The sequence below is a fragment of the Pelophylax lessonae genome, assembly GCF_965119305.1.
Source record: "Pelophylax lessonae genome assembly, chromosome: 4".
Classification (NCBI taxonomy): Eukaryota; Metazoa; Chordata; class Amphibia; order Anura; family Ranidae; genus Pelophylax; species Pelophylax lessonae.
This window is the reverse complement of record NC_138771.1, coordinates 650,031,320-650,049,045: the sequence shown is the minus strand read 5'-3', so window position 1 is coordinate 650,049,045 and position 17,726 is coordinate 650,031,320. Positions and strand designations below refer to the sequence as shown.

Sequence of the window (17,726 nt, the reverse complement as noted above, 5' to 3'; positions counted from 1 at the left end):
CATCTGAATATTAAAAGGATAAAAATTGGTTATTTGTAGTTATGGTTCTTCCATATTGAAGGGCATTTGACCTGAATCCACCCTGGAAACTGTTACCTTCTGCTTGTGGTCTATGAACACTACAACCCTTGTGGAAGGCACTGCCCTCTACTGGTGGTCAGTGCACCCTGGTTACTTTGTTCAGAGCTCATGGCTCCACCTGACCTTTGCCCAAGGAGACTACAGTTCTATTATCCGGTTCCTAAGGGATACTGGCAGTGATAGTGTTTGTTTTATGGGCTTGCCAAGGTGTAGCTTGTATGTATGGCTCTTACAGCAAGTTACATTATTTACTTGGAATGAAATGCTTACTTCATGTTTACACAGCTTGGGTTAGCTGTGAGTGAATCAGCCTGATTCCCTGCCCCAAGGGAACTGAAGGGCTTGTGATCTGGCAAAGGGATCTTTAAGATCCCTCACCAATTTGCTTTCATTGCAGAGCCCATGGCCAGGACCTCCTTCCCTCAATAGAAGTGCATCTCATTATCATCCCTAGACCCAAGATGATGGTTGCTCATTCTTAGAAGACCCAAGATGGTGGTTGCTCATTCTTAGAAGACCCAAGATGGTGGTTGCTCATTCTTAGAAGACCCAAGATGATGGTTGCTCATTCTTAGAAGACCCAAGATGGTGGTTGCTCATTCTTAGAAGACCCAAGATGGTGGTTGCTCATTCTTAGAAGACCCAAGATGATGGTTGCTCATTCTTAGAAGACCCAAGATGGTGGTTGCTCATTCTTAGAAGACCCAAGATGATGGTTGCTCATTCTTAGAAGACCCAAGATGGTGGTTGCTCATTCTTTGAAGACCCAAGATGATGGTTGCTCCTTCTTAGAAGACCCAAGATGGTGGTTGCTCATTCTTAGAAGACCCAAGATGGTGGTTGCTCATTCTTAGAAGACCCAAGATGATGGTTGCTCATTCTTAGAAGACCCAAGATGGTGGTTGCTCATTCTTAGAAGACCCAAGATGATGGTTGCTCATTCTTAGAAGACCCAAGATGGTGGTTGCTCATTCTTAGAAGACCCAAGATGGTGGTTGCTCATTCTTAGAAGACCCAAGATGGTGGTTGCTCATTCTTAGAAGATGGTGTTTGCGCATTGTTAGTCCAAGTCCAAGTGAGGGCTATTGAGGCATTATGAAGTAGCATATCTTTAAGACCCCACTATTTTGTAAAAGCCAAATGCCCAATGGCTCATTCAGAGATCAGGGACAGTGCGTGAAAGACATGTGCTCCACAACAGAGTGTGAATGGATTGATTCCTTCGTAGGTTCATTCATGGTTAAGCACCTGTGGTAACTTATCTGCCCTGGAAATATGAAGGTGGGCTGCCTTGGATCCGTTTTTGCTTATTGACACAAGATGGTGGTTGCTTGATGTCAGTAGACCGAAGATGGCACATGCTTGTTGTTAATAGACCCAAGGTGGCAGTTGCTTGTTAGTGGACCCACGGTGGTGATTGTTGTTAGTATAGCTAAGATGGGGGTGGCTCGTTGTTCATAGATTCAAGATGGTGGTTGCTCATTGTTTGTAGACCCAAGATGATGGTTTCTAATTGTTAGTATTCCCTAGATGGAAGTTGTTTGTTGTAAGTAGACTCAGGAGGGGGGTTGCTCATTGGTAGTAGACCCAAGATGATCCCATTTGAGTCAGACGTTGCAGACAACAATGCATCCCAAAGTAAAACAAATGTTTAGGTTTTAGGGCCCGTTGGAGCTCTACTGTAAAACAAAACCCACAATTGTTGCACACTTGTTAGGTTAGAAGCTCTGTCCTAAGCAAAGGTACACTTCGACCATTCATTGGACAGATGTCACAAGCATTTGTCCAGGCTGCAAGAAATTGCCATGTATTCTCTCTAATACTCTGATTTCCTATGACCTTCAGCTCCATCTAATAGCCACAATGTGGTATATTTTCTGAAAAATGCTGCATTTTGTCCATTAGATGGCACGGACGATCAAAGGAAACCTTAGTGTTAGTCTAATACCACTTGTAATCCACACTTTTAATGCACAGCCTAGGGGGTGGTGATGTGAGTAAGATGTATTTCTTTACTGCCATAGGGAAAAGTGAGGTCACCGGATGATGAGAACTACAAATCCTTTAGTGGATAATACAGCTCCTATGCATTTTCCCTGGAACTCAGCTTTAAATTTGTTGATGGGACTGAAAAACGATCAGTAAAATGGTATTTTTAGACTTACCGTAAAATCCATTTCTCTGATGTTCATTGACGGACGCAGCTCCTGATCTTATTAACCATTGGGATATACTGCCCCCTACAGGAGTAGGACACTAGGCAGAAAAAAAGTCTGGCTACACCTATGGGCAGTCCCAGGGGGTATACTCCCTCTCTCTGCTATAGGTACTCAGTTTTGTTACAAGTAGTGTCAGAAGAATTACAATTCCACAAAGGGGTGGGTGCTGTGTCCGTCAATGAACATTAGAGAAATGGATTTTACGGTAAGTCAAAATCCCATTTTCTCTTTCGTTCATTGACGGACACAGCTCCTGATCTACTTAACCATTGGGACGTCCCAAAGCAGTGTTAAACATGAGGGGTGGGAACCGCGAAAAAAACCTCCCAAGGCTTACTATAGCCAACCAGATAAACAGTAGCTCAACCAAAACAACTGGAGCTCACCTGAAGAAAACAATACTCTACACCCTCAAAAAGGACCAGGTCCTCTAAACAGTAGCCTGCAAAATCTTGCGGCCAAAGGAAGCATCCGCAAATGCCAACACATCCACTTTATAAAACTTTGTGAAAGTGTGCACCGATGACCAGGTGGCTGCCTTGCAAACTTGCATCACCGATGCCTGATGATGAAGGCCCAGGAGGCACTGAGCGACCGAGTAGAATGCGCCTTGACAGGGAAAGGAGGAACCTGACCCTTAATAGAATAGAGCTGAACCACCGGCTGTCTGATTCTGAAAATGGTAGCAGATGAAGTGGACAACCCTTTCCGAGGCCCATCCGTGAGCACAAATAGCGAGGCAGACTTCCTAAAGGACTCCGTAGCTGCCAGGTACACCCTAATTGCCCAGACCACATCCAAAGCATGCAAAGTAATTTCCTTCAGATGTTTTGACCTGGGACACAGGGAAGGCAACACAATGTCTGCATTCAAATGAAAATCACAGACAACCTTGAGGAAGTAACGACAGACAGAGGCGAAGAACCACCTTATCTTTGTGAACCACCAAGTAAGGTGAACGATTGGATAAACGCGCCAATTCCGACACCCTGCACGCAGAGGTGATAGCCACAAAAAAGGTCACCTTCTGGGACAGCATAAGCAGGGGAATCTCCTGAAGATTCTCAAAAGGAGGCTTCTGGAAGACCAAGAGCACCAAATTGAGGTCCCAAGGTGGCAACAGAGGCCGCATAGGTGTGGCCAAGGGCCTTTGAAAGAAGACCGTTAAGGCCAACACCTGACCCTTGATAGTACTCAAGGCCAGTTTCTGCTCAACCCCCCATTGTAGGAAGGTCAAGATGCGAGCCACCGAAAAAGAGGGAGGATGAACCCCAAGAGACTCACACCACGCAATGTACGTCTTCCACGTATGATGGTAGATCTTCCTAACTTTTAACAGCGTTGGAAATCACCTACTCAGACAAACCTCTATCCATCAGCACCTGACGTTCAACAGCCAAGCCGTCAAAGCCAGCGACTGTAATGAGGATAAAAGATTGGTCCATGGGACAGCAGATCCTCCCTGAGAGGAAGCTTGCAAGGAACGTCGGCGACCAGCCGCACCACTTGTCCTATACCAGGGGAGTCCACGGGTCCGGGAACCAGCAAAGACGTCCCCTCCTCACCACAGATACGGGTGAGGGTGAACCTTCATGCTGAAGGGGCCTTGTCCGTGGGTCTGGAGAAGCCCGCTCTCAACTTGCCAGACCAAGTTCACTTGGATCCTCCAGAGGAGGCCCCGAAGGGCTTCGATCCCTTGTCAGTCGACCCTGAGGGACGAAAAAACATTTTATGAGCCAAGGAGGGGGGCCCACGTCTTCGAAAAGGGTCCTTGCCCTTAGTAGCCTGCAGAAGGAAGGTACTCTTCCCCCCCTGTGAGATCTTTATTGATGTCATCCAGGGTAGCACCAAACAGGCGATCTCCTTGAAAGGGAAGATCAGTCAAGGCCTTTTTTAGAAGTCTGGCCCGCAGACCAGCATTTGAGCCAAAAGACACGTCGAAGGACCACTGCCGAAACAGAGAGCCGAGCCACTAGGGGAGCCGCATCCAAAGAGGCATCACAGATAACCTACAGCCCCTGGACCAGCTGGTCCACCAGCTCAGCAAAGGCAGGAGGGAGCTACTCCCCCTCCAGGTCACAGCGCAAAAGCTTAGCCCATTCGGTCAGAGTCTGCGACATTAGGGCAATGGTGAATATCGGCCTCAGTGCCAAACCAGCCAGGGTGTACATATTGTGGGCAACAGCCTCTGCCTTCCTGTCAGCCGGATCCTTAAAGCCAGAGGACTCTTCAACCAGAATCATGGTTGCCTTGTTTAATCTGGAAACCGGAGGGTCCACCACCGGTTGAACGGTCCGCTTCCTAAGAAAGGACTTCTCAAAGGGGTATCGCCTAGCAACTCTTTTAGGGACCCCAAGGGGACGCTTTGGTCATCCCCACTCTTTAGTGACAATTCTGTAAAAATAGGAGGGGAAGGGAAAACCTTTGCCGGTTTGGATGGCTTGTGAGTGCCAAAGGGAACCTGCGCCTCTGTCGCAGCCGCATCCTCCAACTTTCTCAAGCACAAATACAATCAGTGCATCCACCAGCGCCTTTTTGTTTGCGGTTGCAGAAGTGGAGGAATCCTCCTCACTATTTCAGGATTCATGGCGGGTGGTCGCAGACCCAGCAAGGGTGACCCACGTCCGCCGAATCAGATTCATGATCTGATGAGACAGCTGAGGCAGTGGAAGGCAGGGGGCACTTTATGCCAGCCCATCGCCCAAAAGCCACCTCCACCTGGGACACAAAGGACTCCAGGACCATTGTCAGTGCATCGATGGATGGATGGGACCCGGAGGGCCCCGCAGCCCCAGAAAGGTGATCAGGTGGGAAGATGTGCTCCAAAGACACTGAGTCACCAGGGGGGACCCCACAATAAGGTGTAAAAACACTGCTAGAGACAACCCCTACCGCTCTGGCAGCACCCCCCCGTTGCCAGTAACAGAGCACCCAATCAATCCTCAGTAGAGAGGGCGAGGACCCCACCAGACTCACCACCCACCAGAAATCAGGCACCGCAGCCACCAGGAGAACCTGTACTGCACTTGCGGCAATCAGGAAACTAAAATATCCAGGAGTCAGCACCAGGGGATGAGAAGGAGCTCCCACCACAAAAACCGCCGCGCAGAGAGCTCCACTGTTAGGACCGATGTAATTTTCAATGGCAAACCACCGCAAAATGGCCGCCGGACTACACAAACATGGCAGCCGTGCATTCAGCACACAGGCTACAAGAAAATAGCGGCCCTGCACAGAATCACAAAGCTCTTAGGGACCCAGGAGTGGGGGGGGGGGGCCTGGCAGGAGCCCCCACCAGGTACAGGCCCCCCCCCCCCACAGCCGATTGCCCAGACGTCGGCAGTGCACCCCATCGCCAGCATAGCACCCTGCTCCCTCCCCGGGCTGAGACCCGGGCATATGCGACCTCACGAGGCGTTTAACTCGCAGGCCAGCCCCCGTCTGGTGGGGCTATGTCGCGGCTGACCTAGCGCAGAGCTGAGGTCTGAGCTGAGGTTTGAGCTGAGGTCTGCGTGTGCTCGCTGGCCAGACTGGGGTGACCACTGGATCTAGATTATCCAGCCCGTCGCCCAGTCTGGCAGTTGATTGTAGATCTCACAGGGAAAAAACCAGGAGAAAATTTCTATCTAAAAAGAAAGGGACTAGGTCAGTGATGGCGAACCTATGGCACGTGTGCCACAGCTGGCACGCAGAGCCCTCTCTGTGGGCACGCAAGCAGTCTGGTGATCGCAGGTAGAGGGAGATCCATGGAGAGTCCAGGCTCGTGGGGGCGGAAGCGCGGCAGCAAACAGCGGCGAGGGTGAGGTGTGGGAATCTATCTGCACAAGGGGGGGTGAGTGGGCCTCCACGGGGTAGAGTCTTTCTCTCTCATTTCCCTCCTCCCTCTATCTCTTACACCTCTTTCAGTCCCCCCTCTCTCTTACAACCCGAGCAGTCTGAGCAGTGCTGGGTGTCACTGCTGCCCCTGGAGGATGGGGATTGCATAGTGCACAGGTGAGAGGGGAGCAGGTGCTGCACCTGCCAGGGAAGGCGGGGACTCTTAAAGGGGCCATTACTGTAGAAAGCCATGTGTGATCTCCTCCTGGGGATAAGACATATGGTGGGGTGAGCGGAGTTCTGTCCTCCCCCCTTCTCTGGATGCAGTCACATGACCTCTGGCACGCTGCTCTTGCACCCGTTGCAGTTTGGGTACTCAAGCTCAAAAAGGTTCGCCATCACTGGACTAGGTCCTTACTCCTGACGAGGCAGGAAAAAACTGAGTACCTATAGCAGAGAGAGGGAGTATACCCCCTGGGACTGCCCATAAGTGTAGCCAGACTTTTTTTTCACTTAGTGTCCTACTCCTATAGGCGGCAGTATAACCCAATGATTAAGAAGATCAGGAGCTGTGTCTATCAATGAACGAAAGAGAAATATCTTTTTTTGAGAAAAGACAAAAGAATCATAATTCGTTAGGAAATTTCATTTATATAAAAACCTGTACAGGATAATTAGTCAGATACAGATTAGTTACAGAGGTCATTAAGAGTGCAAAACATATCTCCCTCCACAAAAGAAGCCTACACCCCTTCGGTGGCCACCGATCAGGCCTGGATATCAGCTCCCCGATAATAGGTGCCTTTTTCTTTATCCATATAATAACGGAACCCAGACAGCAGCAGCAAAAGAAAAGTAAAAGGCAAAATCCGCCCATAATAAGTTTTCTTGTGTTGAATAGACACCAAGAGGGTGAACCACAGACTTGTCTTGAGATCAGTGGGTCAGTGTTCCCAGCTCGCCCTCATCGTGGAATCTTAGTACTCCTTCCCCTGGTCTCTGCAATTTAAGGAAGGAAGAAGGCGACTCTTCCTGGTCATGGGTGCGGAAAATGGTAAAGAACTGAGAACTTGAGGGCAGAGATTTCACTCCCACAATGGATAAAGGAAGGCTTTGGTGGGTTTATTCCACCAACGCTGACTCTCGGTGGTGCAATACATTGGTGGCGGAGGCGCTAACCGTGTGGCTATGTTGCCGACTTCACTAGAAATAAGGAAGCCATTTGGATAGCTTTCGAAATGTTCTCACTATTCCAGAAGTCATCCAGTTGACCATAACTAACTACGCTGAAGAAGTTCCGTCTACTTTTCGGACGTAACGCGTACGGGGGACGTCATGTGACCCGCAGCCGTCTCTCACTCTTCCGGGTTGGCGGATCTGATGCACGGTCGCTCGCAAACTCTGCAGATATGCGCAATACCTTCTTCTGAAATGTGAGTGTAATGATTTATGGAATAAAGCTACTAATTTCATACAGAGAGCATTCGATCTTTCTTTTTCTCTCCTACACATTGCGGTATTATTTCTGAGGAGCTGTCAGCGCATTGGAGGTGCATTCATTGGTTACCGTTAAGGAAGGAAGTGTCAGGATGTACATTCATTTTCTGTTTGGGATGACATGCTGGTTGACCCTGTAGGGTCTCATTGATAAGGTGAGTGGCAGTGTTAACAGGTGGTGGGTTTGCATGAGCACCCGTGTGGACACAAGAATCGTATGGATTTGCCTTAGGACCACATATCACTGGAGACTTACCTGCTTATATGGATACCTGATATCATTGGGACTTTACAATATAATTATTTTTTATGTATCTTTTACCACTAGGATGGTGCTGCACTACTTTATTATTACATAACTAACTTCTGATGACTTTCAATAGTTCATGCCACCAGCATTGACACTCAGTGACGTGATACCATGGTAGTGGAGGAGCTAACCGTGTGGATATGTTGCTGACTTCACTAGAAATGAGGAAGCCACTTGGATAGCTTTCCAAATGTTCTCAACATTCCAAAAGAAGTCCAGTTGACCATGACTAACTACTGCTAGATATATTATGACTTTCGGTGGTTCATGCCACCATCATCGACACTCAGTGACGTGATACCATGGTAGTGGAGGAGCTAACCGTCTGGATATGTTGCGGACTTCCCTAGAAACGAGGAAGCAACTTGAATAGGTTGCAAAATGTCCTCAACCTTCCAGGAGATGTAAAGACCATAACTAACTACTGGTAGAGATACCATGACTTGGAAGAACGAGGACCTTCACAGACTTAGTGGTGAACAGAGCTCGCCAATATCCTCTGAGCTATAAAAGGTGGTCATCCCAGAAGTATCTACTCAACATTGAAATATCAGTTTAGGGTGGGCTTGGACTTCAAAATGTCCTTCCTAATAGTGAAGTAAAATGGGATGTAGGGAGGAATTAAAAAAAAAAATCAAAGAGTTAAAGGTAAATAGAACAAACATCACAAGGTGGGGAACAAAATTTTCCAACAAGAATCAAAAAGTTCAGGAACAGGAAAGGACTGGATACCCGAACCTTAGAGGATTACTGTGTAGATGGGGTGAGTCACAAGAGCAAACGGTCAGCCACACACACACAGAGAATGGGTTTCTGGAAGGGACCAGGCAGTCTAAATCCATGAACTGTGGCTTGTGGTCTCACACTATGACCGCCGTAGTGGGTGCTTCCTCCTGCTCCTCCTGCTGGGCGGCTGGGGATTCGGCCATGCTCCCAAACGATGGGGAGGGCCGCAGCAGAGGGGTGCGCTCATTGTCGCTCTCATCTCCCCGTCCTCCCTCACTTGCTTCTTCACCCCCTCCCTCGGAGTCCGAATCGTCCTCAGAGCGCAGGACGCGGTGCTTGCAAACCGGGCAGTTCTTCTTGGTCTTGGTCAGCCAGGGGTCCACACAGCCGCTGTGGTATGCTGCAAAGAGAGGAATTGGGATGTCATCAGCTCAAACGACCACCCCTTAGGAATCCCACCCCATATACACTATATTACCAAAAGTATTGGGACGCCTGCCTTTACACGCACATGAACTTTAACAATATTCCATTCTTAGTCAATATTGAGTTGGCCCACCCTTTGCAGCTATAACAGCTTCAACTCTTCTGGGAAGGCTGTCCACAAGGTTTAGGAGTGTGTCTATGGGAATGTTTGACCATTCTTCCAGAAGCGCATTTGTGAGGTCAGGCACTGATGTGGGCAAGAAGGCCTGGCTCGCAGTCTGCGCTCTAATTCATCCCAAAGGTGATCTATCGGGTTGAGGTCAGGACTCAGTCAAGTTCCTCCACCCCAAACTCTCTCATCCATGTCTTTATGGACCTGGATTTGTGCATTGGTCCAAATCATTTGGTGGAGGGGGGATTATTGTGTGGAGTTGTTTTTCAGGGGTTGGGCTTGGCCCCTTAGTTCCAGTGAAGGGCACTCTTAAGGCGTCATCATACCAAGACATTTTAGACAATTTCATGCCCCCAACTTTGTGGGAAAAGTTTGGGGATGGCCCCTTCCTGTTCCAACATGACTGCGCACCAGTGCACAAAGTAATCAAAGTAAAGACATAGATGAGTTTGGAGTGGAGAAACTTGACTGGCCTGCACAGAGTCCTGACCTGAACCAATAGAACAACTTTGGGATGCTTTAGAGCGGAGACTTCGAGCCAGGACTTCCCATCCACATCAGTGCCTGACCTCTCAAATGGATTTCTGGAAGAATGGTCAAACATTCCCATAGACACACTCCTAAACCTTGTGGACAGCCTTCCTATAAGAGTTGAAGCTGTTATAGCTGCAAAGGGTGGACCAACTCAATATTGAACCCTATGGACTAGGACTGGAATGCCATTAAAGTTCATGTGTGTGTAAAGGCAGGCGTCCCAATACTTTTGGTAATATAGTGCATCTTCCAAACACAAAATCCACATATCGGAGGGGTCTTACCATGTGAACATGGGAGAACGCGAAGCTTGTCACCCTCTTCATATTCCTCAAGGCAGATGGCGCACACTTCATATGGGTCTCCTGGACAGGACAGGATGGAAAATTAGGAACTTCTAATCCCTGAGCTTACAAAAATTTGAAAGACACAGCCACAGGCTCTGCACCAAAGAAGTACTTTTTCCAGCTTCACGTGGCAAGCAACAATCAATAAAATAAAAAACAAATACCCCCCCCCCCCAATCATCCCTACTAGCACAAATACCCCCCTCCCCCATCCCTCCTGCTAGCACAAATACCCCCCCCAATTATCCCTACTACCACAAATACCCCCCTCCCCCATCCCTCCTGCTAGCACAAATACCCCCCCCCCCCCCAATTATCCCTACTAGCAAAATCCCCCCAAAATAAAATGTCCCCCTCTAGGGAAATATACCCCTACACCCTCTTCCATATCACTTCTTCTAGCACAAATCCTCCTCCCTCACCTCCCCCCCATAATGAATCCCCCAAAATCACCACTCCTAGCACCCCCCTCCCCCACATTTCCCCTCCTAGAACAGTTCTTATCACCTGCTGACTCCCAAATTCTCCCTCCCCCTAACTCACATAATACCAAAGTGCCCAGGGCAGCCGCCCCTCCTGCCTTGTCCTGGCCTTGGTTAGGACAAGAAATTTGAGAGGGCAAAGATTTGTGCAGGGAGGGGGGATTTTAACAAGGGGTGGATTTTTTTGGGGGGAGAGGGAGAATTAAGGTTTAGGGGGTAAGCATGCAGATTAGATTTTTTTTTTTGAGGGGGGGGGGGGGGGGGTGCTGACACATAACGCTCATACATCTTGGATCTGGATGACCTTGTCCCGGCACTGCTCACACGTCCACATTTGCATATTCACGGAGGGCAAATAATAGATTTGTCACTTTTTTTTTTTTTAATATAACTTTATCACAAGAGCACTAGCACGCCCCCAATATTAGCATTGGCAGGTGATAGGTTCTCTTTATGTAGACATCTGGGGTTAGACTCCTAATTGTCTCCCCTGGACTGTGCTAGGGAGTTTGATAGCTCTGCACCTGGAAATGATCAGAGCTGAGCACTTCCGGGTTCATTCATCGCAGAGCAGATCGGAAAACGGATGTCCCGGAAACTACTCCAATTTGCCCTTCTGACACCATGGTCCCATGTTCCCCGGAGGCAGTGCCGTGTTAAACTCTGTGGAGGCCCCTAGGCAGTCGAAACCTTGGGCCCCCCTCACAGTTTTCTGGAGGATTTCAGGCATGATCTAGTGCAGGGATCTACAAATTTTCTAAGCAAAGGGCCAGTTTACTGTCCTTCAGACTTTAGGGGGGCCGGATTATGGCCAGTGGGAGTAGAAAATGCCCAAGGCTTGGTAGTCAGTGGGGATAAAATAATTACATACCCCCTGTGGGCAGTAGGAGGTATTAGTGGGATGAACAATCTTTATCATTGGGGTTAGTGGGAGGAATAGTGTCCCATCATTGGTGTCAGTGGGAGGAATAGTGTCCCATCATTGGTGTCAGTGGGAGGAATAGTGCCCCATCATTGGTGTCAGTGGGAGGAATAGTGTCCCATCATTGGTGTCAGTGGGAGGAATAGTGCCCCATCATTGGTGTCAGTGGGAGGAATATTGCCCCATCATTGGTGTCAGTGGGGGGGAATAGTGTCCCATCATTGGTGTCAGTGGGGGGGAATAGTGTCCCATCATTGGTGTCATTGGGGGGGAATAGTGTCCCATCATTGGTGTCAATGGAAGGAATAGTGCCCCATCATTGGTGTCAGTGGAAGGAATAGTGCCCCATCATTGGTGTCAGTGGGAGGAATAGTGCCCCATCATTGGTGTCAGTGGGAGGAATAGTGCCCCATCATTGGTGTCAGTGGGAGGAATAGTGCCCCATCATTGGTGTCAGTGGGAGGAATAGTGCCCCATCATTGGTGTCAGTGGGAGGAATAGTGCCCCATCATTGGTGTCAGTGGGAGGAATAGTGCCCCATCATTGGTATCAGTGGGAGGAATACTGCCCCCCTTGCTGTTGTCAGTGGGAATATCGCATAGTATCAGTGGGAGGAATGGTGCCCTAAGGGCCAGATAAAGGCAAGCAAAGGGCCACAGTTTCTATACCTAGTTTCTATTCACTTTCTATACCGACCTTTCTTAAACTTATGAATGGGGATCCTCTTCAGCTGATCCTTAGACAGGCGGTTCCGGCGCATCCTCTTCCTGTGCTGTACGCAGCGCACAACCTGCAGGAAGACAGAGCATGAAACACAAGGGGGAGGGGAGTGGTCAAACCCCAGAGGGGGTCCCTGGCTGACCTCTCTGATACAGAATATATGTTGCATTGTATATACAGTGTATCCTTTTCATAAAATATTGCAAGCGATGCAATGCAGGCTCAAAGGAGAGCTGCTGTTGTGGAAATGGCAGTGAGATCAGATTACACAGGCTGCTGGGAAAGCATATGGAATGACTGGGGGGAAAGATTGGAAGCTCCAGGGATCCCGATGCTAGAAGGTTTCAGAAAACACTGAAGAGAAGGGTCAATAGGAAAGCATCCCCTAACCGGGTGGCACCGCCCCTCAGCTATTTAAGAGCTGTCATAGGGCAGAGCAGGCATGTACCCCATACTCATTCACATAGGGAGGAAGGCAGGAGCTGGGGGCCCCCTTGTTAAAGGGAGCTTCCAGATTCTGATAAGTCCCCCTCCCACCCACAGACCCCCACAATTACAGCCCAGGGTTGTGGGGAAGAGGCCCTTGTCCCCATCAACACGGGGACAAGGTGCTTGGGGGGGGGGGGGGGGCAGAGATCCCCCTGCCCCAAAGCACCCACCCCCTCATGTTGAGGGCATGTGGCCTGGTATAGTTCAGGGGAGGGGTGCTCACTCGCTGCCCCTCCTCCTCTCCTGCATGCTCAGATAAGGGTCTGGTATGGATTTTTTTTGGGGGGGGGGGGGGGTTATTTTGGCATGGGGTTCCCCTAAAATCCATACCAGAACCAGAGGGCCTGATATACATTGGGGGGACTCCACTCCAAATAACCCCCCCTCCACTCGCCACCGCCCCCACTCCTTTCCTACATGTTCAGATAAGGGTCTGGTATGGATTTTTTTTTTTTGGAGGGGGGGGGGTTATTTTGGCATGGGATCCCCCTTAACCACATACAGCATATCGACGTAGGGCTACGTCGGTAAAATTTGCGGGCTTATACCGGGATGATGCCTCTAGCTAGAGACATCATCCCGGTACCGTGGTTTGAAGCCGACGGTCGGCTTTCCGTCGGTAACGACCGATGCGGCTCGGGAGCCGCTCGATCGTTACCCGGGGGGGGCGGTAGGGGACGTCCCCCCCCTCCCGCCGCCTTCCGTGGCTCCGTCCCACCGGGAGCCCCGAGCACCCAGCCGGCAGGTCCGCCGGCTGGATGGAGTCCCGATGAATGCCGGAAACGGCATCGATCGGGTCTCCGATGACGTAACCCGGAGGCGGCGTCCATGACGTCACTTCCGGGTTACTGTGCTGCAAAAGGCGGCAGTTTTAAAAAATGGCTGTATGCAAAAATGCCGTTTTCGGCGTTTTGCATACAGGGAAGTGTAGTGGAGGGGTCTAGGGTCTTTTAGACCCTCGATCCCTCCATAAAGAGTACATGTCACACATTTTGCTGTCACAAGGGATGTTTACATTGCTTGTTTACATTGCTTGTGACAGCAATAAAAGTGATCAGATTTTTTTTTTTTAAAAAACCTGTAATAAAGTTGAAAAAAAAAATAAAAAATAAATAGGAAAAATAAAAAAAAATTTAGCCGTCCCCGTCACCGTTAGCTCGCACACAAAAAAAAAACGTATAAGTCGAGCCGCGAATGAAATCGCTGTTCAAACCCCACATGTGAGGTATCGCCGCGATTGCCAGAGCGTGGGCAATAATTAAAAAAAAAAAGCTACACTCTACCTCTAAACTGGTAACCGTTTAATAAATTTAAAGCGTCGCAGATTGAGATCTCTATTGACCGTAGTTTGTTGCCATCCCACGGGGGGGCGCAATTTTAAACCGTAACATGTTGGGCATCTATTTACTCGGCGTGACATCATCTTTCACAATATACAAAAATGGGCTAACTTTACTGTTTAGTATTTTTTAAATGCAGTGAAATGTGATTTTTCAAATTTTTTCCAAAAAAATGGCGTTTTAAAGACCGCTGCGCAAATACCGCGTGACAAAAATTTTTGCAATGACCGACATTTTATTCTCCAGAGTCTTTGCTAAAAAAAATATATATAAATGTTTGGGGGTTCTAAGTAGTTTTCTAGGAAAAAATACTGGTTTTAACTTGTAAACAAAAAGTGTCCGAAATAGGGCTGGGGCTTAAGTGGTTAAAATCCATACCAGACCCAAAGGCCCTGGTATACATTGGGGGGACTCCACTCCAAATACCCCCCCCCCCTCACTTGCTGCCTCCCCCTTTTCCTGAAGTCTCAGATAAGGGTCAGGTATGGATTTTTTTGGGGGGGGGGGGTTATTTTGGCATGGGATTCCTCTTAAAATCCATACCAGACCCAAAGGGCCTTGTATACATTGGGGGACACTCAATCAATCAATTTTCAAATTCGAATGAAAATTTGGAATTCGTTAGAAAATAAAGAAACCAAACTAAACTAAAACGTTTTTTTAAGTTCTGCACATGTTTAAGGCCCCTTTCACACTTCTGCGACTTGGGACTGCAAAGTCGCATGACAAGTCGTAGCCCATGACTTCCATTCACGAGTACCATTCATATCTGTGCGACTTTAAAAGTAGTCCCTGCATGACTTTGGTCCCACTTTGATACGACTTGAGGTCCATAGACCTCAAGATTACACAGGCATTGCTTCAAGTCGCATCAAAGCCGCGCGACTTTTAGTTCGTACAAGTGTGAAAGGGGCCTAAGGGTCTGGTATGGATTTGGGGGGGGGGGGTTATTTTGGCATTTTCCCCCTTAAAATCCATACCAAAGGGTCTGGTATGCAATGGGGGGGGACCCCATGACATTTTTTTCAATGCCAGCATTCTTTTTTTTACATTCAGCTGTCAGGGGGGAAACCCGCTGACAGCTGATGAGTCATTGGTTGTTAAGGACTCGGCTCCAATCTGTCAATTTTCGACTGATGTGAATTCAAATCGTTCCGAAAATTTGGAATTCGTTAGAAAATAAAGAAACCAAACAAAACTAAGCAATTTTTTCCCTTTTGCACATGTAGAGCACAAACAGACAGATTACATTGGTCAAAGCCAAAGTCGCACTCATCCAAAGTTGCATCAAGTTGCAGGGTAAAGTTGCAATGAAAATCACAATTTTTATGTGTGAATGGACTCTTAGTATCATATTAGAGCACCATCTAGTGGCCAGATGCAGTTTTTTTCCATTTTAAATCAATGAAATACATTTGAGCAGCTCAGGGAAAAGCCTAATAATATTCATTATTGTTGCCGCATTCACACAGAACAAATGTATATACAGGGGGCGTCTGACAGCTCGGTCACTGTGCTGTGAGCATACAATGAGCGCGCTCTCTGCACAAAAACGAACGCATGTGTGTGGCGTGAGGGTGTCAAAGCCCACAATGGGTTACCTGGGTGGCAATGGGTTAGGGGCTCAAGCAGATGAACAGTATGTTGCAAATATGCTGAAGCTGTAGCGTAAATAATCCCCGGCATTTTCTTTTTTCGCACCCAGATATCCGCAGGTGGCGTGCAAGGCCGGCTATAGAAGTGAATGGCTGTATGTGGCCCTACTTTTTTAAAAGCTGAGGTTTTTTTTTTTATTTTTTTTTTCCACTGGGGTTTCCACATATGACGTAAAATGGCAGGACTTTCACACTAGAGCACGTTCCCGTCACAAACCATCTGTGCGCATGAGCCTTAACCCTAAAACCTAACTTAACACAGTGCATCCAGAAAGTATTCACAGTGCTTCACTTTTTCCACATTTAGTTATGTTACAGCCTTATTCCAAAATGGATTAAATTCATTATTTTCCTGAAAATTCTACGAATAATACCCCATAATGTGAGGGGTGTGCTCACTTTTGTGAGATACTATGTGTATATATATATATATATATATATATATATATATATATATATATATATATATATATATATATATATATATATATATAATGACTGCAAGACAGGCCTTCTCACCCAACATCAGTGCCTGACCTCACAAATGTGCATAAATATTCACAGCCTTTGGCATCAATTACAGCCTCAAGTGTTTAGGAGTATGATGATACAAGCTTGGCACACCTATTTTTGGGGAGTTTCTCCCAATCTTCTTTGCAGGACCTCTTAAGCTCCATCAGGTTGGATGGGGAGCGTCGTTGCACAGCCATCTTCAGATCTCTCCAGAGATGTCCAATCGGGTTCAAATCTGGGGTCTGGCTGGGCCACTTTAGGACGTTCACAGAGTTGTCCCGTAGCCACTCCTTTGTTATCTTGGCTGTGTGCTTAAGGTCGTTGTCCTGTTGGAGGATGAGCCTCGCCCCAGTCTGAGGTCCAGAGCACTCTGGAGCAGGTTTTCATCAAGGATGCCTCTGTACATTGCTGCATTCATCTTTCCCTCCATCCTGACTAGTCTCCCAGCTCCTGCCGCTAAAAAACATCCCCACAGCATGATGCTGCCACCACCATGCTTCACTGTAGGGATGGTATTGGGTAAGTGGTGAGCATTGCCTGGTTTCCTCCAGACATGACGCTTGCCATTCAGGCCAAAGAGTTCAATCTTTGTTTCATCAGACCAGAGAGTTTTGATTCTCATGGTCAGAGTCCCGCAGGTGCCTTTTGGTAAACTCCAGAAAGATTGCCATGTGCCTTTTACTGAGGAGTGGCTTCTGTCTGGCCACTCTACCATACAGGCCTGATTGGTGGAGTGCTGCAGAGATGGATGTTCTTCTGGAAGCTTCTCCTCTCTTCAGAGAAATGCTGGAGATCTGTCAGAGAGACCATCGGGTTCTTGGTCACCTCCTTGACTAAGGTCCTTCTCCCCCGATCACTCAGTTTGGCCAGGCGGCCCGCTCTAGGAAGAGTCCTGGTGGTTCCAAACTTCTTCCATTTACAGATGATGGAGGTCACTGTGCTCATTGGGACCTTCAATACTGCAGAAATTTTTCTGTACCCTTCCCCAGATCTGTGCCTCGATACATTCCTGTCTGGGAGGTCTACAGACAATTCCTTGGACTTCATGGCTTGGTTTGTGCTCTGACATGCACTGTTACCCATGGGACCTTATATAGACAGGTGTGTGCCTTTCCAAATCATGTCCAATCAACTGAATTTACCACAGGTGGACTCCAATCAAGTTGTAGAAACAACTCAAGGATGATCAGTGGAAACAGGATGCACCTGAGCTCAATTTTGAGTGTCATGGCAAAGGGTGTGAATACTTATGTACATGTGATTTTTTTTTTTCTCGTTTTTTTTTTTTTTTTTTTTTTTTTATAAATGTGCAAAGATTTCAAACAAACTTCTTTCAAGTTGTCATTATGGGGGATTGTTTGTAGAATTTTCAGGAAAATAATGAATTTAATCTATTTTGGAATAAAATAGATTAAATTCATTTGTTATGCTGTAACATAACAAAATGTGGAAAAAGTGAAGCACTGTGAATACTTTA

At 47.8% G+C, this 17,726-nt stretch overlaps 1 protein-coding gene across 1 annotated transcript in view; it reads right to left on the bottom strand.

Annotated features, from left to right (window-relative positions):
- Positions 1-8,112: 8,112 nt before the first annotated feature.
- The window catches only part of RNF167 (ring finger protein 167), a gene marked incomplete at its 5' end in the record, with an annotated part of 52,699 nt that continues 43,085 nt past the window's right edge, over positions 8,113-17,726 (bottom strand). The window contains 3 exons of the mRNA XM_082256258.1: positions 8,113-9,049; positions 10,066-10,146; positions 12,229-12,322. Coding sequence (XP_082112384.1) covers positions 8,784-9,049; positions 10,066-10,146; positions 12,229-12,322 — 441 coding nt within the window. The 3' untranslated portion in view covers positions 8,113-8,783. The remainder of the gene's footprint in view (positions 9,050-10,065; positions 10,147-12,228; positions 12,323-17,726) is intronic.